This window comes from Lontra canadensis, unplaced genomic scaffold (assembly GCF_010015895.1).
Source record: "Lontra canadensis isolate GAN:19392208 unplaced genomic scaffold, GSC_riverotter_1.0 scaffold55, whole genome shotgun sequence".
NCBI classification, from domain to species: Eukaryota; Metazoa; Chordata; class Mammalia; order Carnivora; family Mustelidae; genus Lontra; species Lontra canadensis.
In genome coordinates this window covers 11,836,153-11,859,096 of record NW_022631049.1, presented here as the reverse complement: position 1 = coordinate 11,859,096, position 22,944 = coordinate 11,836,153, and the positions used below count along the sequence as shown (strand labels likewise).

General features: G+C 42.2%; 1 protein-coding gene across 4 annotated transcripts in view; it reads left to right on the top strand.

Annotated features, from left to right (window-relative positions):
• The window catches only part of FBXO34 (F-box protein 34), a 134,807-nt gene extending 113,203 nt beyond the window's left edge, over positions 1 to 21,604 (top strand). For 3 of the 4 annotated variants that reach the window (XM_032875332.1, XM_032875330.1, XM_032875333.1), the window contains exon 2: positions 18,359 to 21,604. In XM_032875332.1, coding sequence (XP_032731223.1) covers positions 18,369 to 20,507 — 2,139 coding nt within the window. In that variant the 5' untranslated portion in view covers positions 18,359 to 18,368 and the 3' untranslated portion in view covers positions 20,508 to 21,604. Of the gene's footprint in view, positions 1 to 2,219; positions 2,241 to 5,585; positions 5,590 to 18,358 lie in introns of those variants that run through there. The other variant, XM_032875331.1, reaches the window with a different exon arrangement.
• The last annotated feature ends 1,340 nt before the right edge of the window (positions 21,605 to 22,944 follow it).

Sequence of the window (22,944 nt, the reverse complement as noted above, 5' to 3'; positions counted from 1 at the left end):
AGTGGGTAAAGAATGAAAAAGATGGTGGTAACAGGTAGGGAAAAAAGGCCAAATGGCCACTGTGAAGATGAAGGGGAAAATACAAGGAAGAACTAAGGCAGGAACTGTTAATTAGAAGCCCTGAGATTTCCCAAAATTCTGTGCGGAATTTTTTGTTTGCTCTGGCCTTTTTTCTTGGGCAGAGAACTTTGACTTTTTCTCAGATACTGAAGTGTCCAGAATCAAAAAAGATGGAGAACCACTGCTAAGTTATCAGCCTTTGATGACAGAAGATCCTGAGGCTTTGTAGAGAAATTAAGTCATGGGGTGTACAGTTTTTTTCTTGCAGGAGGTAGGATTTGGAGGACCGAGTTTATGAAATTGTCTCTGGAGCGGGGCAGGGATTGCTTTGTCCAACTGGGTGTCCCACCCAGCAAGTCTGGTGGATCCATTAGATTGTGTGACAGTGAGGGGTAGGTTTTTTGAGTTAAAGGAGTTTCCTAAGTCATTATTTCCCCCTTTATTTGGAGACCAGATTGATGTAGATGTGGGCTGCCCCGATGCTGATACAGAACAATTCCAGTTGTTCAAAAACAATTACAGAACAATTCATGGAGCTCCTCTTATGTGTCAAGTGTTCTGTGCTTGATCCCATTGTGGGGGGCGTGTATAAAATACCATACAGACATCCTTCCCTTAAGGAGTTGATGGTATGCAATGCTTATCTTTTGGCTTTTTATTCAGCTTGGATCTATGTTTGTTCAGTTAATCTTTGAGTCTGATCATTTCCTGGGCAAAAAAAAAAAAACAACAAAACAACCCAAAACTGATTTCTATTAAAATGAACTCAAAATGACTTTGGTCTGTGACTTAATTTTCCTTTTAAAGAATGGAGAACAACTGGGATTTGAGGGTTTAGGAAATACCACCATAAATACACTGTACTCATAATTGGGAAGCTCTGCACAGCTGATTTGGTGACTTTGGGCAAATCATTGGACTCTTCTTACTGTTGGATTTTTATATCAATATGTGTGTATACACACACAGCTTTGAAATGTTACAAAGTGCATTTTATTTGTTTTAATTTTTATTTTTTAAAGATTTTATTTATTCATTTGAGAAAGAGAGACAGACAGAACACAAACAGGGGGAGAGGCAGAGGGAGAGGGAGTAGCAGACTCCCGGCTGAGCTGGGAGCCCAACATGGGGCTCAGTCCCAGGCCCGGAGATCATGACCTGAGCCAAAGGCAGATGCTTAACTGGCTGAGCCACCCAGGTGTCCCAGACTTAGTTTTTATTTATTTATTTTTTAAATATTTTATTTGTTTATTTGACAGACTGAGAGAGAGAGAACACAAGCAGGGGAAGGGGAAGAGGCAGAGGCTTCCCGCTGAGCAAGGAGCCTGCTGTGGGGCTCGATCCCATAACCCTGGGATCATGACCCAAGCTTAACGACTGAGCCACCCAGGCGCCCCCCAGAGTTAGTTTTTAATTTAAATAAATAAATGGTCCTTTAGGTTAGTGCTCTTTAACCTGAGTCCATGGACCCTACTGAGCTTTAGGGAGGTGGCTTGTGAATCTCCTCAAGCAGCAGTCGTGCCAGACTTTGTGGATATATGCTGCCTTTTCCAGGAAGACTCCTTTGCTTTCATCAGAATTTTAAAGGGCTTATAGTGGGACGCCTGGGTGGCTCAGTTGGTTAAGCAGCTGCCTTCGGCTCAGGTCATGATCCCAGCGTCCTGGGATCGAGTCCCACATCGGGCTCCTTGCTCTGCAGGGAGCCTGCTTCTCCCTCTGCCTCTGCCTGCCATTCTGTCTGCCTGTGCTCGCTCGCTCTCTCTCTCTCTCTCTCTCTCATAAAAAAAAAAAAAAAAAAAAAAAAAGGGCTTATAGTGCCTGCAAAAAAGATTAAAAACCACTGTATTTTGTATAGATGAGATTTTAATTAATAAGAGTGGTAACATTTTTTTCCCTTCCAGACATATTTTGCAGGAAGACGATTGTCCAGGAGTTAATTATTGGAGCAGTAACTATTCTTGAATGATTTGAGGTGTTCTCTTAAAAAACTTGGATTGTATGAAGATAGGATCAGAATAGTGTACTTGTTATTTTTCTTTTCCTTTTTTTAAAGATTTTATTTATTTATTTGACAGGAAGAGATCACAAGTAGGCAGAGGGGGAGGGGGAAGCAGGCTCCCTGGGATCATGACCTGAGCCTAAGGCAGAGGCTTAAGCCACTGAGCCACCCAGGCGCCCCTGTTATTTTTCTTTTATATGATCTTAAAACATCAAGCCTTAACCCCCTAGTTTCTTACATTTACCCCATTGTTAGGGGCTGAATTGCAAGCTGCTCCCCTCTTCACATGTTGAAGTGTTAATTCCCAGAACCTGGGAATGTGATTGAATTTGCAGAGAGGGCCTGTGTGTGTGTGTGTGTGTGTGTGTGTGCTTATAAGATCTTATTTATTTGAGAGAAAGAAAGCAGGAGCAGGTGGAGGGGCAGAAGGAGAAGCAGGCTCCCCACCAAGCAGGGAGCCCAGATATATATACGATGCTGGGCTTGATCCCAGGACTCTGGGATCATGATCTGAGACAAATGAAGGCAGAAGCTTAACCAACTGAGCCACCCAGGTGCCCCAGGAGAGAGGTCTTTTAAAGAGGTCAAGCGGACGCCTGGCCCAGTCATTTATGTGTCCCTCGCTGTGTGTGTGGACCCTATTTTTTTTTTTTAAGTGATTAAGTTAAAAGAAGTAGACCGGTTGGGCCTTAGTCTAATTTAACTGGTGTCTTTAGAGAAAAGAGGAATTTTGAACATAAGAGAAAGACACCAGAGGCATGTGTACCCAGAGGAAAGATCCTATGAGGATACAGTGAAAAGGTAGCCATCTGCAAGCAAAGAAGAAAGGCCTTAGGAAACAAAACAAAACAAAACAAAACCCACTGTCACCTTGATCTTGGACTTTCAGCCTCCAGAACTGTGAAAAGTAACTTTTCTGTTGTTTAAGCCATGCAGTTCGTGGCTTTTGTATCACAGCTCAAGCAAACTGACACACTCATGATGAGGTGGTAGTTGAGTGTCAATAAGAAATACAGCAAGGTTACTATTTCTTTTTGCCCCAGTGCATTTATGGGGTAATGATGAAATGTTGTGTATAGCTTCACATAATCTAGTACTGGAAAGAGATGGTAGGACCTATGAAATCTAAATATAATAGATATTAATATTCTTATTCTTTTGGCCTTATTGACCATTTTGTAATTTCCCATTTGCCTGTGGTTATATTTTAATGTCATATCTTCTATTCTCTACCACTTCTCATTCGTTGGAACTAATTTTTATAATTAAGTCTATTATAAATCAATACGAGGTAGTGCTGTGTTTATTCTCCTGTGTGTTTTCTGTACAGTCATTCCAGTTCAGCCTTATTCTCTGGTAATATCATCTGTACTCCAGCCTCTGTTCCAGACTGTCGTATTTGCATTCACTTTTTGAAGTTTCTCTTTGCCAGAAATAGAATTCGAGTGCTCCTAGTGATGTCTGCCTTTATTCTGTACATTTTTAAATTTGCAAATTAATCAAAAGCAAAGGGATCCGTGTATGTTTCTCAAGTTTGCCAGGAGGCTAGGAATTCTGTCAGTTGTCTTCATGCTGAAGCCCCAAGGTCTAGTCTAACACTTAAAGGGAAGTTAAGTATTTTAATAAACGAATAGTTTTATTTTAGGTAGGTTATCAAATTTGGGCACCCAGAACTGAACCCATAACCCAAATTCTTCTTCCTCTCACAGTTAGACTTCAGTCTTCATGTCTGACCTCGAGAATAAGCTTAGTGGTAGGGAGTGCCCCATCCCTCTGGTCCTCATTGGCTTCCCGTCCTCATTTCATAATGTGGTAGGTAAGAGCATACTTTGACTCCTAACTGTGAACATCCAGACTTCTTGATGTGTTTGCTGCAAGCTTCTTAACCTCCCTCTGCTTTAGTTTTTTCATCTACAATGAGAGATAATAAGAGTATGCATTTGTTAGGTTTTTAGGGGGATTGTGAGCTTTGAACAGTGTTTGGCACAGTAAGCATTTTAGAGCTGTTAGAGCTATTATTATTCTAGAAGTGAAAACAGATTTTTCTCATCTCACTTATTTGTATCTTTTATCTCTAGGTCTACATTTCTTTCTTTCACTTTAAACAACAGAACTTTTGCCCAAAAAACTGGCATGATTTTCCCTGGTAGTGGCAGGGTAAATTAGCTCTACTGGAAAGTGGTTGGGCAAGGTATACCCAGTCATAAAAATAGTCACACTCTGACTCAGGAATTCCACTTCTGGGAATCTTCTGTGCCTAAGAGAGTGCATCCATGAAGTTTACATTATAACCTCCAGGGTTGGGTGGAATAGTTTATTAAATTCGGGCACTTAGACATTTACAATTGATTGGTTTCCAGACCATGTAGTAACATGGAAAATATTCGTGATGAAAAGTATAACATTTTATGTATAATATGATTACAGCCATGTTAAGTAAACACATACTTCAGGAATTTCAGAGGATAGGACATATAAGAGCTCTTTTAACCCTCTTGACTTGTCGGATTCCGGATTTATGTAAAGCTGGTCCTGAAGGCCCAAAGTTTACCCTGTAATTGAGAGTTCTATATACCTTGTCTGTAAACCACTATCTTTCCTCTTTGGCTTTAGCAATTCCGGGCTTAGTCAAATTCTGCAGAACTGAATGGACATGGGGATATAAAGGCGAAGACAGACCCTCTGTATACTCAAGGGATAGTTTTATATGAGATTTAAGACAAGTGCATAAACTCTGGTATGTGATTTTTTTTGTCCAATAATAAGACAGTTTGGGCTCCTGTTGCCTAATGATTTGTGCATGTGTGTTTGTGTAGTGTGTGTGTGTGTGTGTGTGTGTGTGTGTGTGTGTGGTGTAGTATAGATTTGTCACATTTACTTTTTGGGAATACTCATTTTTAACACCAGGATTTAAGTTGGCTTTGGTAAACTCAAAAAACAGGCGGTAGAATAGCAACTTTTCCAGTTTTCTTTTGACCATAAGCCTCATTTCTTTGTAAAGTGTACTTTGAACAGCCAGTGCATAGACTGCCACTTCAGTCTGGGTTCAACAGATCCTAGGGGAATGTGATAGAAAGAAGAGTAATTCCTGAACAGTTGGGCACAGGTCTGTGGCTTAGGCTTTATTTCTTCTGTAAATACCATGGGCCCTGTTTCTGAAGTAATTCTCCCACCCCTTCCACCTCAGCCAGGATTGCTGACAGAAGTCTTTATTTTATTTTATTTATTTTAATTTAACTTAATTTTACTTTTTTGGTGTCCCAAGATTCATTGTTTATGCACCACACCCAGTGCTCCATGAAATACATGCTTGCCAGATCTTTTGTCTGCATTGATACTGCAAACAGTTTTGGTTGGTGCATTAATACTTGTTACCTTGATTTTTTACTTTTTTGCCTCTTTTTTCTTTCCTGAAGGATAAGCCATTTTTAAATTCATTTACACATCAGGGGCCAGCCTGTGCCCAATAGGCTGTTGTACTTTGCTCAAGATCAAGGCCCAACACAGGGTATATGTATGTTGGCAGACTTGTGGTGTGCTGTTGCATATACACTCTAGATTTTGTGCTGTTCTCTGATTTTTCATATCAAATGTTATTTGGCATCTGATGGATTGTTGAACTGTGTTTGTGGTTGGCCTTAAAATCTTTAAAATTTATTTCCTAGGAGAGTTGACGTCTTTATGTCCAAGTTATATTTGGTCAAATAGGATATATGTTAAAGCTCTGATCAGTTCTTTGAAAGGACTGCATTACTTTCAAAGAAAGTATTGCCTTAAAATATGTTAAATTTATATAAAATGTATATATGGAAGAATGACTGCTTTTAGAGTAAAAAGCATCAGGTCACTCAAGGAGTAAAATTTTGCTATGTGAGAGGGTAGAGATTTTCTTTTCCAATGTTTTCTTTAAGAAATATTAGAATAGGAAAATAAGGTTTTAACAGGAAAGCTAAGTATCTGAAAATCTATGGAGATGAAATTTTTATGGTAATGCTCAATGTACTTTTCAGTATATAATCAGTGATTGGGGGGAACTAAACTTTATTGGGTTTCATTGGATTTTGATGTTCATTCTAGTGGGAGCTACCAAATTGTAAATTTCTCATCAGCTCAGGTAACAATAAATTATGATACGCCAGAGTTAGGTGTTTGGCATTATGTCACAGGAACAATAGGAAATAACTTTGTAAACTGTTAACTGAATTAATATAAACATGGTAAGCTTAACAAAACGTAATATTTCAGTTTGTCTCTATCCCCAACTGTTACTTAATAAATCAGAATAGCCTGAGCAAGCGTTATTTCCTCTAGCCTCCTCTCCCCCTTCTTCTCTACTCCAGGAAAAGGGGAAAGGAGGATCCATGTAAACTGATCACTCAGTATTTTGCAGTACTGTAAAACTGTTAGGTATTTATTGCTTCTATTGTGATCACAATAGAAGAGCAAAGTAGTGGCTACCCTTCCCAACTTGTAATACTCCTTTTTGGTATGTTTTAGATACTTTATTGTCCCATCAGGCTTATCATACACTTTTATTTTGGGGAAGTTAGTTTTTTTTTTTTTTTTTTTAATATTTCATTTATTTGAGATAGGGAGAACACAAGCAGAGAGAAGGGTCAGAGGGAGAGGGAGAAGCGGACTCCCACTGAGCAGGGAGCCCCGAGGGCTCCATCCTGATATGACCTGAGCAGGCAGATGCTTAACTGACTGAGCCACCCACCCAGGCACCCCCTTGGGAAGTTAGCTTTGTTTGGTCTTTAATCATGATACAGAATCTATATTAGATAACCGTGAAGCATGTATGTGCTGTATTTCCTGTTCTTCCTCACTGAGTACTTCAGCTCCTTGCCACTCCCCAGGGACATCACTGGAACCCACAGCAAGCAGGGATGGTGTATCCGGCGAGAGGTCCTATTCCTTGTGACCCCAGGTGATGACAGAGTCCAGGGTTGATCGAGGACTTCTGGTAGCAACAACATTGTGGCATGGACAAGGGTCTATCATCCTTAGAGCTATGGCTTGAGCATCTTATTTTTGTTCATTTGATTTTTTTGGTGGGGGATGCAGTATCAGAGTTCAGAGGGAGTTATGTTTTCTTGATTAGCATGATTTTCTGGGTTGTTGCATCCAGGACACAGGGGCAACCTCAGCCTTAAACTTTGTTTCTGCTCCTACCCCCGGATCTCCAGGCAGCAGGGGGAGGGTCTGGCTACCCCTGCCCAGCCACCCTATTGTAAGGAAACTCCATCAGAAATTCATCTGGCTTTCAAACTGGGGGGAAAAAATTGTGAATTCTAAGAATGATGAAAGCTGTGAGCAGTGAGTTCTGGAAAACTATGCACGTGCTTCCAAAAGTTAATCTCTTTATTGCTCGATATCTTTTAACAGACAGTAAAGGATTTTTCAATTAAATTGTGCACTGTTAACCATCCAGCCCTCCCCAGGCGAAGTTCAAAGATCCCATGAGATGGCTTTAGAGATGTTCCTTGAAAAAAAGGAGTGAACTCCCTCCTCCCAGAATGTTAGTCCCCCACCCCCAATATTTTGGAAGTCAGTTTGAGAATTACTGTCTTTTCTGGCTTAGTTTGTTCAGGGTTTTTGTTTTGTTTTGTTTTGTTTTGTTTTGTTTTGTTTTTGTTAAGGCACTCAGTGGGAGTTGGATGCATTCTGTCAGTGTTTAGAGGCCTATGAAGGGAATTCCTTTCTTATGCCTCCACCTGTATTCACGCCCTCCTGGTCTTGGAACTTTTTCTACTTTAACAGCCATAGAAGTCATTTCTACATATTTTAGATTATATGGCTTCTTATGTGATGTGGTATGTCTGCTTTAATTCATCACAGTTCTGTGTTGAGGTTTTATGTGGCACTGAAGAAAAACTGACCCAATTTGAAAGATAAAAAGCTCTTTGAATAGATGCTGTGAGATTTATTTAATTTTATTTGTGTCATAATTGGACCTAGCTTTTTTATATTTTTTGTTTGATTTTGTAGCAAGGAAAATAGATCCAGGAGACTCTTACCTAATTCTCATCCTAATTGCACCACTATCTAGTTGTGGGGCTTCAAAAGTCATTATAATAGTTTTATTGCTTCATTTGCAAAAACAAAGATTTCATTATGTATACATGCAGTGTTCTGCTGGATTTGCTAATCATAAAAAGAAGTTGGTTTTAAGATGTTCTCTGACGCCTTTTTTTTTTTTTTTTTTTTTTTTTTTTTTTAAGACTTTTTGAGAGACTTAGCAGAAGCAGGGTGGGAGGGAGAGGGAGAGGGAGAAACAGACTCTCTGCTGAGCAGGGATACCCATGCAGGGCTCAGTCCTGGGCTCAAGCCTAGGACCTGGAGATCATGACCTGAGCCAAAGGCACATGCTTAACTATCTGAGCCACCCAAGCACCACTCTCTGGAAGCTTTTACATTTTTATTTATTTATTTATTTTTTAATTTTTATTTTTTAAAGATTTTATTTATTTATACAACAGACAAAGATCACAAGTAGGCAGAGAGGCAGGCAGAGACAGAGAGAAGAGGAAGCAGGTTCCCTGCTGAGCAGAGAGCCTGATGAGGGGCTCTATCCCAGGACCCTAGGATCATGACCTGAGCCGAAGGCAGAGGCTTTAACCCACTGAGCCACCCAGGTGCCCCAGCTTTTACATTTCTAAAGAAACAATGAATTTACTTACTGTATACTTTTATCCCCTCTAAAGGTATCATGGGAATGGTCTTTCAAGGACTGGTCTATTTTAATTCCTCTGGCCTTTTTAAGTAGGTTCCATGCCCAATGTGGGGCTTGAACTCAGGATCCTGAGATCAAGAGTTGCATGCCCTACCGACTGAGTCAGCCAGGCACCCCTCCTCTGGCCTTTTGTAAAGGAAGAGTGGCTCTTACTATTCTTTTTTTTTTTTTTTAAAGGTTTTATTTGAGAGGGAGAGACAGAACATGGGTGTGTGGAGAGAGGGGGAGAGAGGGAGGGAGCGGGAAAGGGTGAGAATCTACTCCGTGCTAAGCGTGGAACAGGACATGGGGCTTAATCTCACAACCCTGAGATCATGACCTGAGCCAAACGTTTAATGGGCTGAGCCACCCAGGCACCCACCCCCATTACTATTCTAATAAAAGTTGACTCCTTTTTGGAGTGCATTCCTGTACCTTTAATGAAGCGGAAAGAAACAGGAAATATCTTCTAACCTGTTTTGATAGGCAAAGCTATATACTAAGAGTGACAAGTTAGAAAACAGGCATCTGCTTTTGATTTTTAGGCTTCCTGTTAGCACTAAGCCTATTATTAGCAGTGGGAGAAATCTCGTCCTTTCTCCTGTTCTGATCCCATGTTGCCATTGTCATTGGTCAAGTCCCTCGCCCCCAGACTAAAGTTAGTATGATTCTTTCAACTTTGGGATTTATCCAAGCCCTTTTTTCTTCAAAGTTAAATTCTCTTCCGTGGTTCCATTTTGGGATTGTATACTTTGTTTAAAGGCGAGAGTTTTTCTAGCTTTTTAAAGCTGAAAACAGAAGTTAGAGTCTAAAAAGGGGGCGCCTGGGTGGCTCAGTTGGTTAAGCGACTGCCTTCGGCTCAGGTCATGATCCCAGGGTCCTGGGATTGAGCCCCACATCGGGCTCTCTGCTCAGTGGGGAGCCTGCTTCTCTCTCTCCCTCTGCTGCTCTGCCTACTTGTGCTCACTCTCTCTGTCAAATCAATCAATCTATTAAAAAAAAAAAAGAAGTTAGAGTTTAAAGAAATACTGGAATTATTTGAAAACAGTTTTGGCCTTCAGTGGAGGAAAGTTGTTCAAGTTTTAATTGATTCGTTGTTATATCTCACCTTATTCCTGGAAAGGATTAAGGTGACAGGTGCATACAAAGACTTTCTCCTTCACAGCCATGCTTTGTGAAGGAGTTGCTAAGGTTCAGTTTATCACCTTAGAGTCACAACTACACCGTGAACTTCTGGCTCTGCCCTAGTCACCCACTGTAGTTCGTACAGGGGGACACCAGAAATCTCCTTCAGTTTTTCTTGGCCAGACCTATGTCAGTCTGTCTACTAGATACCTGTCTTGCGGACAACACTTTTTAAAACCAAACTTACCAGGGGTGCCTGGGTGGCTCAGTGCGTTAAGCGTCTGCCTTTGGCTCAGTCATGATCTGAGGGTCCTGGGATTGAGCCCCATGTTGGGCTCTCTGCTCGGTGGGGAGCCTGCTTCCCCCTCTCTCTCTGCCAGCCTCTCTGCCTGCTTGTCAAATAAATAAATAAAATCTTTAAACAAACCAAAACAAAAACAACCGAACTTCCCTCTCTTCCCCTGCTCCAAAATGCTTAGCCACCTTTTTCACTATCTCAGTAAAAGGTGCCACTCTTCATCCTGTTGCTGAAACCATAAGCTGAGGACCCATCCTTGATACCTCTCCCTCAACCTCCACTTACAACCAGCAGCTAAAGTTCCTGTCTGTTGTTGCTTATTAATCCATTTACTTGTTGTCTCTCTGCTCACAGCACCTTAGCTAGACTGACTGTTTCTCACTTACCTCAGTTTCCTAAAAGCCTCATCTACTTTTGAACCTCTTAGGACTTTGTGTATCCTCTTTTAGGGCTCAGCTTAGAAAATCAGGGATTCTCTGACCTATTTCTGTACCCTCAAGACTCAGCTTAGTATTGGCGGTTCCATCTCGTCCCTTCCTACACCCCTTCCATCTGTGTGTTGTCCTCCCCACCCCCATGAATGGGCTCTCCCAGCACCCGTACTCTTTTTTCATAAACACACATCACATTCTATTGTAATTGCTTATTGACTTTTCTGTCTTCTTAAAGGCAGCGACTATGTCTTACTTACAAATTGCACAAGTAATATCCAGCCCAGAGTGTTCAGTAAATTCCTTATAATCAGTAGATAGTAGCAAATGGTGGTTAGTATGCAAACAATGTTGAAGCTGTTACGTTAGTTTTATTGTTCTGGTTGCTTTAAAATTTGCATCTTAAGTGCTATGGTTGGCCTTCATCTACTATTGGGTCCTATAGTAGCGGTTCTGTGCACAAGCTCCCAAAGTGTGAAGTACGGTAGGGCAAGGTGGGAGGGAAGCTGATAGGTGGGCTGGGTAGGTTCCACTTCACATTGCATCAGTAAAGAGATTAGGCTTTCTTATAGGTAGCGATCATGTAGCAGAGATAGGATGGCTGCTTAAACTAGGGCACTTGTGCCATAAATGAAGAGGTAGCATTTTATTTATTTATTTATCTATTTATTTATTTTTGGAGGCTGTAACTTTTTAAATTTAACACATAATGTATTATTTGTTTCAGGGGTACGGGTCTGTGATTCATCAGTCTTACGCAATTCACAGCACTCACCATAGCACATACCCTCCCCAGGGTCCATAACCCAACCACCCCATCCTTCCTATCCCCCTCCACTCCAGCAACCCTCAGTTTGTTTCCTGAGATTGAGTCTCTTATGGTTTGTATCCCTCTCTGGTTTTGTCTTGTTTCATTTTTCCCTCCCTTCCCCCATGAATCTCTGTCTTGTTTCTCAAATTCTTCATTTCAGTGAGATCACATGATAGTTTCCTTCTCTTCAGTTGACCTATTTCGCTTAGCGTAATATCCTCTAGTTCCACTGATGTCGTCGGAAATAGCGGGATTTCATTTTTTGATGGCTGCATAATATTCCACTGTATATATGTACCACATCTTCTTTATCCATTCGTCTGTTGATGGACATCTAGACTCTTTCCATAGTTTGGCTATTGTGGACATTGCTGCTGTAAACATTGGGGTGCAGGTGCCCCTTCGGATCACTACGTTTGTATCTTTGGGGTAAATACCCAGCAGTGCAATTGCTGGGTCATAGGTAGCTCTATTCTCAACTTTTTGAGGTACTGCCATACTGTTTTCCAGATTGGCTCTACCAGCTTGCATTCCCACCAGTGTAGGAGGGTTCCACTTTCTTTGCATCCTCGCCAACATCTGTCATTTCCTAACTTGTTAATGTTAGTCCATTGTAACTGGTATGAGGTGGTATCTCACTGGGGTTTTGATTTGTATTTCCCTGATGCCGAGTGATATTGAACACTTTTTCATGTGTCTGTTGGCCATTTGAATGTCTTCTTTGCAGAAATGTCTTTTCATGTCTTCTACCTATTTCTTTATCATATTATTTGTTCTTTGGGTGTAAGTTCTTCATAGATTTTGGATACGAGCCCTTTATCTTATTTGTCATTTGCAAATATCTTCTCCCATTCTGTTGGTTATCTTTTGGTTTTGTTGACTGTTTCCTTTGCTGTGCAAAAGCTTTTTATCTTGATGAAGTCCCAGCAGTTCATTTTTGCCCTTGCTTCCCTTACTTTTGGTGATGTTTCTAGGAAGCTGATGGTATTTGGATAGAGATTGCATTAAATGTGTAGATCACTGTAGGTGGCATAGGCATTTTCACAGTATTTGTTCTTACAATCCATTATTGTGGAACATTTTTCCATTTTTGTGTCTTCCTCTATTTCTTTCATGGGTGTTCTGTAGTTTTCTGAGTACAGATTCTTTGCCTCTTTGGTTAGATTTATTCCTAGGTATCTTACAGTTTGGGGGTGCAATTGTAAATGGGATTGACTCCTTGATTTCTCTTTTTGTCTGTCTTGTTGTTGCTGTATAGAAATGTAACTGATTTCTGTGCATTGATTTTATATCCTGACACTTTACTGAATTCCTGTATGAGTTCCAGCAGTTTGGAGTGGAACCTTTTGGATTTTCCACATAAAGTATAATATCATCTGCAAAGAGTGAGAGTTTACCTCTTTGCCGATTCAGATGCCTTTTATTTCTTTTTGTTGTCTGATTGCTGAGACTAGGACTTCTAGTATTCTGTTGAATAGCAGTGGTCATAGTGGACAGCCCTGCCGTATTCCTGACTTTAGAGGAAAAGCTCTCCGTTTTTCCCCATTGAGACTGATATTTGCTATAGGCTTTTCCCATATGGCTTTTATGATATTGAGGTATGTTCCATCTTTCCCTCTCTTTGAAGAGTTTTGATCAAGAAAGGATGCTGTATACTGTCAAATGTTGTTTCTGCATCTATTGAAAGGATCGTATGGTTCTTGTTCTTTCTTGTATTAATGTATTGTATCATACTGATTGACTTGCAGATATTGAACCAACCTTTTAGCCCAGGAATAAATCCCATTTGGTCATGGTGAATCATCCTTTTAATGTACTGTTGGATCCTGTTGGCTAGTATTTTGGTGAGAATTTTTGCATCCATATCCATCAGGGTTATTGGTCTATAATTCTCCTTTTTGATCGGGTCTCTGTTTTGGGGATCAAGGTAATGCTGGCCTCATAAAATGAGTTTGGAAGTTTTCCTTCCATTTCTATTTCTTGGAACAGTTTCAGGAGAATATGTATTAATTATTCTTTAAATATTTGGTAGAATTCCCCTGGGAAGCCGTCTGGCCCTGGGCTCTTGTTTGTTGGGAGATTTTTTTTTTTTTTTTTTTGTGGATCAGTGATCTTTTTATTTTTTTATTTTTTTTTTATAAACATATATTTTTATCCCCAGGGGTACAGGTCTGTGAATCGCCAGGTTTACACACTTCACAGCACTCACCATAGCACATACCCTCCCCAATGTCCATAACCTCACCCCCCTTCTCCCAACCCTCCTCCCCGCAGCAACCCTCAGTTTGTTTTGTGAGATTAAGAGTCACTTATGGTTTGTCTCCCTCCCAGTCCCATCTTGTTTCATTTATTCTTCTCCTACCCCCTTAACCCTCCATGTTGCGTCTCCACTTCCTCATATCAGAGAGATCATATGATAGTTGTCTTTCTCTGATTGACTTATTTGGCTAAGCATGATATCCTCTAGTTCCATCCACGTTGTTGCAAATGGCAAGATTTCATTTCTTTTGATGGCTGCATAGTATTCAATTGTGTATATATACCACATCTTCTTTATCCATTCATCTGTTGATGGACATCTAGGTTCTTTCCATAGTTTGGCTATCGTAGACATTGCTGCTATAAACATTCGGGTGCACGTGCCCCTTTTGGGAGATTTTAATTACTGTTTCAATTTCCTTACTGGCTATGGGTCTTTTCAGGCTTTCTATTTCTTCCTGGTTCAGTTTTGATAGTTTATACATCTCTAGGAATGCATCTATTTCTTTCAAATTGTCTAATTTGCTGGCGTATAGTTGTTCCTAATATATGTTCTTGTAATTGTATTTCTTTGGTGTTGGTTGTGATTGCTCCTCTTTCATTCATGATTTTATTAATTTTGGTCTTTTTTCTTTTTGATAAGTCTGACCAGGCAGTTATCAGTTTTATTAATTCTTTCAAAGAATGAGCTCCTAGTTTCATTGATCTGTTCTACTGTTCTTTTGGTTTCTGTTTTATTGATTTCTGCTCTGATCGTTGTTATTTCTCTTCTCCTAGGTTTAGGCTTTATTTGCTGTTCTTTCTCCAGCTCCTTTAGGTGTAGGGTTAGGTTGTATATTTGAGAACTTTCTTGTTTCTTGAGAAAGGAGGGGGGAGCATTTTAGTGACTTAGTGATTGGATATGGTTCGGGGTTGGGAGGGGGATCTTTAAGTGACCCAACTTTCTGGCTTGATTCTAGGTACTTGATGCTTTCATTAACTAGTTGTGTTGATTTTTGAGATTGTTTCTGATATCCAGCAATGTCTGTGAGGCAGGCAATAGGATATGAAGTTTGGGATAGCACACCACTGGCGAGTCATCAGTATGAACTACAAGACAGCACTTACATATGTAGCCTGAGTAATAATGGTCTAGAAAAAGAAGGAACTCTGCAGAACATGGACGTTTAAGGCTGGGGAAGAAGAGAAGAGGGCTGGGAAAAAGCAGTGTCAAACTGAAGAGTTGGTGTTAAAGAGGAAATTTGGCAATAAAAAGGCCATTGATTTTTGTGTGTGTGTTTTAAGGAAAACATAACAAGTAAGAAAATGGGCTTGTCTTTTTTTTTTTTTTTAAGATTTTATTTTTTTATTTAACAGAGAGAGACACAGTGAGAAGGAACACAAGCAGGGGGAGTGGGAGAGGGAGAAGCAGGCTTCCTGCAGAGGTTCTATCCCAGGACCCTGGGATCACGACCTGAGCCGAAGGCAGACGCTTAATGACTGAGCCCCCCAGGTGCCCTGTAGTTTGTCTTTAACCAGCTGTTAGAATAGATGCTTCAGTACATGTTACCTGCAGGGCTTTCTGTTAGACAGTTCTTCCTCAGCCCACATCCAGAACCCCACTGACAGTCTTACAGCAGATCTAACAATGACCTTTAATCCTTTCCAAGTTAAATTTAATAAAAACAGATTGCAGAAATTCTGGATCCAATCCCAGAAGTTCTGAATCATTGAGCCCAGGGATCTTAATTTTTTACAAGGATATTTCTGATTGTCTAAGGAACACTCATGTATAGGTAGGTGCTAGAGCCCTTCATTTTGTTTAATTACAAGAGAACAGGACTTTATTATGGTGAACATTAAAGTACAATTGTGATGGAGAGATTGGCAACCATGGAAACCTGGCTGGAGCTTTCCACAGTGCTGGTCTGTGTTTGTGGGGGTGCGGTGGGGGTGGGCACAGCGCCACCATCTGGTGTAATCTGTTAGAGATGGAAATCTGCTATCCTACAGGTTTTGTGGCAGATGCCCCTGGTGCCCTGCATCAAACTCTCCTGGTCTACACTGATTTCAACCCAAACTCAGGTTTCCAATTTCTCACTTCACTCTAAGTCTTGCCAACACTTTTCTGTTTTCTGCTTCAGGACCTTCAAGCCCAGCAAAAGAAGGAGGGAGGCTGATATTCTGTGCAGCCTTTAAGTACGGGACAAGAGCCCACACCTAATTGTTGTGCTTCCTTCAGGGGTCCCACAGACTCCCCAGCAGTCACCCTGTTTGTATCCAATGACCTCACTGGCTTTTCTCCTTCCCAGTTCTCACTTCTGTTCCCTGGGATCATCTCCTATTTTAATACTGCTAAAACCCTGTCCGCTAGCAATGTGTCAGTTGAGCTGACTTCACAGGTTAATGAATTTCAAACAAAAGCCTTCCATAATTACATTAGTTTCTTGTTAATGTCCCTGCCTATCAATAATAGCACCTAAAATAATGTGTGGGGGAAGAAGGCGAAGAGAACATACTGTGCAGTGCAGAATGGCACACACATTGCTGAAGTTTAAATTTATTCACACTCTGTAATGAGATCATTTTGTGAGAATTTATTGGATTTTTCAACAACCTCCATTTCTTTTTTCACTTAGAGAAGAGTTGAAGGGAATATGAAAAACCAGAAAATCATTGACACAGAGTTAGCACTAGATGTCTCTTTTTATTAATTAATCTGCTTTTTAAATATGTATTCATCTTGTTCTTGGATTCTCAGTGGGTCTTTTTGTAAAAAATATACAGATGATAGAAAACTATTAAAAATGCTATACTGCAGGAAAGGGGGGACATCACAGATTTAGGATAGAAATTGGGAAAAGTAATCAGCAAACCAGTCTAGTCTATTTCGGGGATGTCTATGAAAAGATGCTTTGTCTTGAATGCAAGATTTTTCTTCACTTAGCTAGAAGATATTCAGATTCCTGTTTCTTCTTTTAGCTGAGCCCAGACTCAAGAAATTAAGAGTTGAAAGGTGAACAAACTTGTCCTGGGTGATCACTTTCATCCTTGACAACTAGAATTAATATCTGAAAGCAATTATCATAGAGACGGACATGTTGCAGGCACTCACTAAATGTTATACAGTGAACGATAGAGAAATATGCCAAGTTGCTGAATTTGTGTGTCCTAGACTGGTGTCCCCACAAGTGAGAGGAGGGAAACTCCATATGCTTAGACTTGTGGGGGCTCTTGCCGCCAACCTCTGATTGCTGATGTTTATTTTATAGGTTTATTTTGTAGGAGGCCAGGCATCCCTACAAAACACTTTTTCTCAATTCTGGTAACAATGACTATTTTACTGTAAAAATTGATGAGATCATTAGGTATTTTAGTATTCTAACCCCTCTGTCAACATTTCGAGTCAGACCCAGAGAGGAAGTGACTTATCCAAAGTAAACTCACCAAGTCTAGCTAATTAATGGTACAGCAAGGACTAAAACACACATGTAATGTGTGTAATGACATGTAATCATCTTTCTGATTTATAAGATGGCTCCCATCTCTTCCAGCCTTGGTCAGGGAATAAAATGGCATTTGAACTAGTTCAAAATGGCTTTTAGACTTAATCAGGATTATGGGTTCTGTATTTAAGGCATTTGGAGGAAATTTGATAGTTAAGAGCTTATATAAATAGATGATTTAGAAAATCAAGACTAGAGGCAATCAGGGACGCCTGGGTGGCTCAGTCAGTTAAGCATCTGCCTTCGCCTCAGGTTATGATCCCAGGGTCCTGGGATAGAGCCCCGCAGTGGGCTCCCTGCTCAGTGGGGAGCCTGCTTCTCCTCTCCTGCCTGTTCTGCCTGCTGCTTCTCCTGCTTGTGCTCTCTCTCTTTCTGAAAAATAAATAAAATCTTAAAAAAAAAAAAAAAAGACTAGACATGCCTGGGTGGCTCAGCTGTTGAAGTATCCAGCTCTGGATATCAGCTCAGGCCATGATATTAGGGTCAGGAGATCAAATCTTGTGTCGGGCTCCCTGCTCAGTGTGAGTTGGCTTGTAATTCTCTCTCCCCCCTCCCTCTGCCCATCTCCCTGCTCACGCATGTGCATGCACTCTCTTGCTCTCTAGCTCTCTCAAATAAAAAAAAATCAGGACTGGTAGATGGGCAAAGTACATACACAGGTGAAAAATTATAAACATCTAAAATATTCACTAGTAAGAGAAAAGCTTAGAAAGCAGTACAATATTTTGACAGACTGCAGCCAATAAAATGCTAGCTGTGATGACTTAGAAATAGTGTCAGTCCACTAGGGATTCTGGCCAGTTCTTTTTATCTTTTCCTTCTATAACGTACCTTGTATTTGGAAGCTTTCAGTAAGTTATTTATTTTTTTAACATTTAAAGGACCAATTTTATGTAAGAATGTTAACTAATGTCAGTTTCTGAAATTCACTGTCTATTCAGCCTCAAATTTACCAATTTATGTTCTGGCCTGTACACCACAAAAAGTGGTTTGCCTTGTTATTCTTGATCTGTATATTAAAAACTGGCTGAAATGAGAGTTGGTATGGTAAAGATTTAATGACCTGACAAAATGTTTTTATTACTCGCTAGAACTCTCCGAGATTACATGTCAAAAAAAAACTTTTCTAAGAACAAAGGTACTATTTTAATCAAATATGTATTTCTTTCCTGTAGAGCCTCTGTTATGCACCTAAAGCCATACTGGAAACTCCAGAAGAAAGTGCGACCTCTGGAAATCAGCAAGGAAACTCTGAGAACTCCTGTGAGCCACCGAGAAGCTATAAATGATGAAAAACGCAAAGCTAGCTACATGAAACCGAGTGTCTTTCCTTCACCCTCTCTTGGTAAAGCGTCATCGCGAAAGCCTTTTGGGACTCTTTCTCCAAATGTTCTGTGCAGCATGAGTGGGAAGAGTCCTGTAGAGAGCAGCTTGAACGTTAAAACCAAGAAGAATGCACCATCTGCAACAATCCACCAGGGTGAAGACGGGGAAGGGCCGCTCGATATCTGGGCTGTTGTGAAACCGGGAAATACCAAGGAGAAAATTGCATTCTTTGCAGCCCACCAGTGTAGCAATAGGATAGGATCTATGAAAATAAAAAGCTCTTGGGATATTGATGGGAGAGCTACTAAAAGAAGGAAAAAATCAGGGGATCTTAAAAAAGCCAAAATACAGTTGGAAAGGATGAGGGAAGTGAACAGCAGGGGCTACCAGCCCGAGCCCTTTGCATGTGGCATTGAGCACTGTTCTGTGCATTATGTGAGTGACAGTGGCGATGGCATCTATGCCGGGAGGCCTCTGTCAGTCATCCAGATGGTCGCCTTCCTTGAGCAGAGAGCCAGTGCCCTGCTAGCTACCTGTACGAAAAACTGCACCAGCGCGCCTGCTGTGCTGAGGCTTCCCGGGCAGCCCAGAGGCGTGCTCCCAGCCTCCGAGCCCTTTTCTGCTCCAGGAGCTTGTGAGGAGTCCACGGCAAGAGGAAGTCCTGAGGTCGGTGAGCCGCAGAGTGAGCCAGTCCGTGTGCTTGACATGGTAGCCCGGCTGGAGTCCGAGTGCCTGAAGCGGCAGAGCCAGCGCGAGCCTGGGAGCCTCTCGAGGAATAACAGCTTCCGTCGAAATGTGGGCCGGGTGCTGCTGGCGAATGGTACTCAGGCTGATGAAGGCAAAGCTAACAAAGGCGCCTTGGAGGCACCAGACACTCAGGTGAATCCTGTGGGGTCTGTAGCTGTGGACTGTGGCCCCTCACGAGCGGACCGTTGTTCTCCTGAGGGGAATGAGGCATGGGACGGTGCTCCCCGGGGCTGTCCCCCGTTGCCAGCAAGTGTGAATTTCCTCACAGACAGTGCAAAGTTTGAGCCAGATCAGCACAGTGCTATGAAGAATGGCAGTAGGTATGATGTGGAAATGACAGAGGAACTTGCCGGGTCACCTTTTCCTCCTCACACCTGCTCTCAGGCCACGGAGTCGCGCACGGATGCTGTTGATTGTATGAGCGGAGAGCTCGGGCCGCTTCCGAGCCAGGATCCTGAGCAGAGACGGAAGGAATCTTTGTGCATTAGTATCACTGTGTCCAAGGTAGAGCAGGGCCAGCCTTCTAGTCTAAAGCCCTGTGAAGACCCACTTCCAGGGATGTTGTTTTTTTTGCCACCTGGTCAGCACCAGTCAGACTGCTCCCAGTTGAGTGAAGGCACAAGGGAGTCTCCTGAGGCCGGCCAGCTTCGAGATGCTGCGGAGGGCGACAGCACCTCTGAGGACAAAAGTGTTTCCGCTGATGCGTTTGTCCTGCCAGCCTCTCCTGTGGAAAGTACGTTACCGGTGCTTGAGACGTCCAGTTGGAAGAAGCAAGTTTCTCATGACTTTCTGGAGACCAGGTTTAAAATCCAGCAGCTTTTGGAGCCTCAGCAGTACATGGCATTTCTGCCCCACCACCTCATGGTGAAAATCTTCAGGTTACTTCCCACCAAGAGCTTAGTGGCTCTCAAGTGTACCTGCTGCTATTTCAAGTTTATCATCGAATACTACAACATCAGGCCGGCAGATTCCCGCTGGGTGCGAGATCCTCGATACAGAGAGGACCCTTGCAAGCAGTGCAAGAAGAAATACGTGAAGGGGGACGTGTCCCTGTGCCGGTGGCATCCCAAGCCCTATTGCCAGGCATTGCCCTACGGGCCAGGGTACTGGATGTGCTGCCACCGGTCTCAGAAGGGCTTCCCTGGCTGTAAGCTGGGGCTTCACGACAATCACTGGGTCCCTGCTTGCCACAGCTTTAATCGGGCAATCCATAAGAAAGCAAAGGGGACCGAAGCTGAAGAGGAGTACTGAAGTCTGGAGAGGTGACAAAAGGACAGATTTTTAAAATGGAGAAACACCACCTAGATCTACCATTCAAGTGAATGTTGCCTCTCAAAGCCCTCACTCCAGGAGAATCTGTACTTCCTCCAGCAGGACGGCCATTGATTGCTCAGGCATTTTTTTAAACTCTTGCTTTATGAGCTCTACAAGGAAACTGGTCTCATTGTTTCAGAGTGGCGCCTCCCATTGGTCCAGGGTGGTATCCCACAATTTGATTCACTTGCCTGTGAATATGCCTGTTCTCCCAAATAAAAATCCACCCCCAAAGGACGAAGACTTGCCACCATCAAGGACGTTCAGAAGAGTTCATTGCAGACTATGCAGGCAGTCCCCCGAAAGGGGTTCCAGAAATGTTTTAAGCACTGGCACCATATTTGAAATAAGCAAATAGCGTCCTCTGGAAAGAAGAGCAGCACTCTTGGATGAAAAGTATGCTTACAAAGGAAAAGTCAGGCACCTTACCTTAGCCCTTGTATGCTTGATCTGTGAGATTGAAGTTTGCGGTTGGAGATGGATTTCATGCCCTGTGGTGTTTACAGTGTATATAATGGTTGTGTTTTCATAGGGCTATGAAAGTGCACATTAAACCCGAGCGCCTTTACCTTAGATGACTGCTTTTGGCCCCTCTGTAAATCACACTATTAAATCCAGTTGTAGATAGCGGACAGCAGACTGAACATAATCCCCACAGTGCAGCCGGGATAGTGTTGCGGCTACAGTTGTGTGGTTGTTGTTTTTTTTTAATTGTCTCGTCTTAAATTTGTACATCCTGTATAAAATATGAATGTTTCCCAAATAAACTATGAATGTTTCCTGTATAATATATGAATGTTTCTGAGAAGAAACTCTAAAATAGTTAAGAGGTTAACCTGTTGAAGATACCAAATAATGGTTTAACTGGACAACCTTATAATTAGCATAGAGAACAATCCTGTTATATTTTAGTGATCCACCAAGAATGAGAAGATATTACATAGTCAGATTATAACATTCTTGTCTACTTTACTCTTTGTCTGGTTACAAATTTTTTTTTTTAACTTCAATAAAAACATGCATCTTAAATGGAACTGGAGTTGCCGATTTTTTTTTCCTCCTTTTTTGAGGTAATTAATAATGGAGAATTATGTTGTGAATTGAATCGTAAGAATTTAAAAATTTTTTGAGTTGTTAGGGGATGGGGGAGAGAAAATTATTTTTCTGCTGCGGAAAAAAGACCTTCTTAACGTTATGAGCTTACATTTTTGTAACACTTTATGCTTACTTTGAATTTGTTGTCTTCCTAGTACCTGCTGCATCTCCTGTTGGAGAATGTCCTCACAGCTTGTCTGGGCATATCTAGTTCACCATTAAGAAGTCAGTGAGGATGTGACCACCTAAGTCTGTGGTCATGTCATGCTGGGTGGGGATGGAAGGTATTGGGCCCCAGAAGGCTCCTGCGAAGGACCTAAAAACTAGGTCGGTTTGAAATCCGGTACCCATCAGAGCCCATCAACCTCCCGCTGTGGAGAAGCGCGATGAATGTTCCAGGGGGGAGCTGAGGGGGAAGTGGTGAGTGCAGGCCGTCATGGCCCCGAGGGACAGTTAAAGGTTGAGTATGCTCTGGCGAGGTCCGCCCAGCAGAGTGGGACAGGACAGTGCCAGGTGGAGCAAGGGTCACCTGTGGCGGAGGTGTTGGGTAGCCACAGAGCGGCTTCCACGCTGGAATCCGCCTTGGGCTCTTCTGCCCCTTCTGCCCCTTATCGGTAGGCAAGCTGCTCCCTGAAACGGCAGGATACGAACACTGAAGAGTGTCTCTCAGTGGTCTGTCCCTGTCAGGCAATGATAAGGTCGCCTCTGACCACACTCGGCCAGAGCCAGTGACCCAGAACAAGGAGAGGCTGAGAAGAGCCCACCTCTCCGTCGTGGTGTCTGTGCCCTTCCTCACCACTGCCCCAGCAGAGGGAGGTATGTGGGAAATGCTTTTCAGTTGAGTGTCCTGGGCTGAAGTTTCCAGTGCCTGCCCTCCTCCCCTGTGATTTGCTTTAGACTGGCAGTCTGAGCACGCCTTCCTGCTAGCTTTGTCATGGCCCATGACTTAGGATTAAAGCAGATCTACACGCACAGGATTTCGAGTACAGCTGGGCATGTGGAAAGCACCCGGAAATCACCGCTGCCATTGTTACTGGCTGTCGGTTCTACCTTTGCCCAGGTGGGTGCACAGGATAAACAATTGTTTTGGTTGGTTTTCCCAAATCAGCCATTCGGGATCTGGTTTTCACATGGGACACAAAGCCATAACTCAGGGCTGCCTGAAAGCAGAGGACAAGGTAAGAATGTCCCAACCCCATCTTGGCATGTGATCCTCAGGGGCCTTGGAAATCACTGACGACGACCTCTTTTGAACATTGCGGCCAGACCCTGTTCCCAG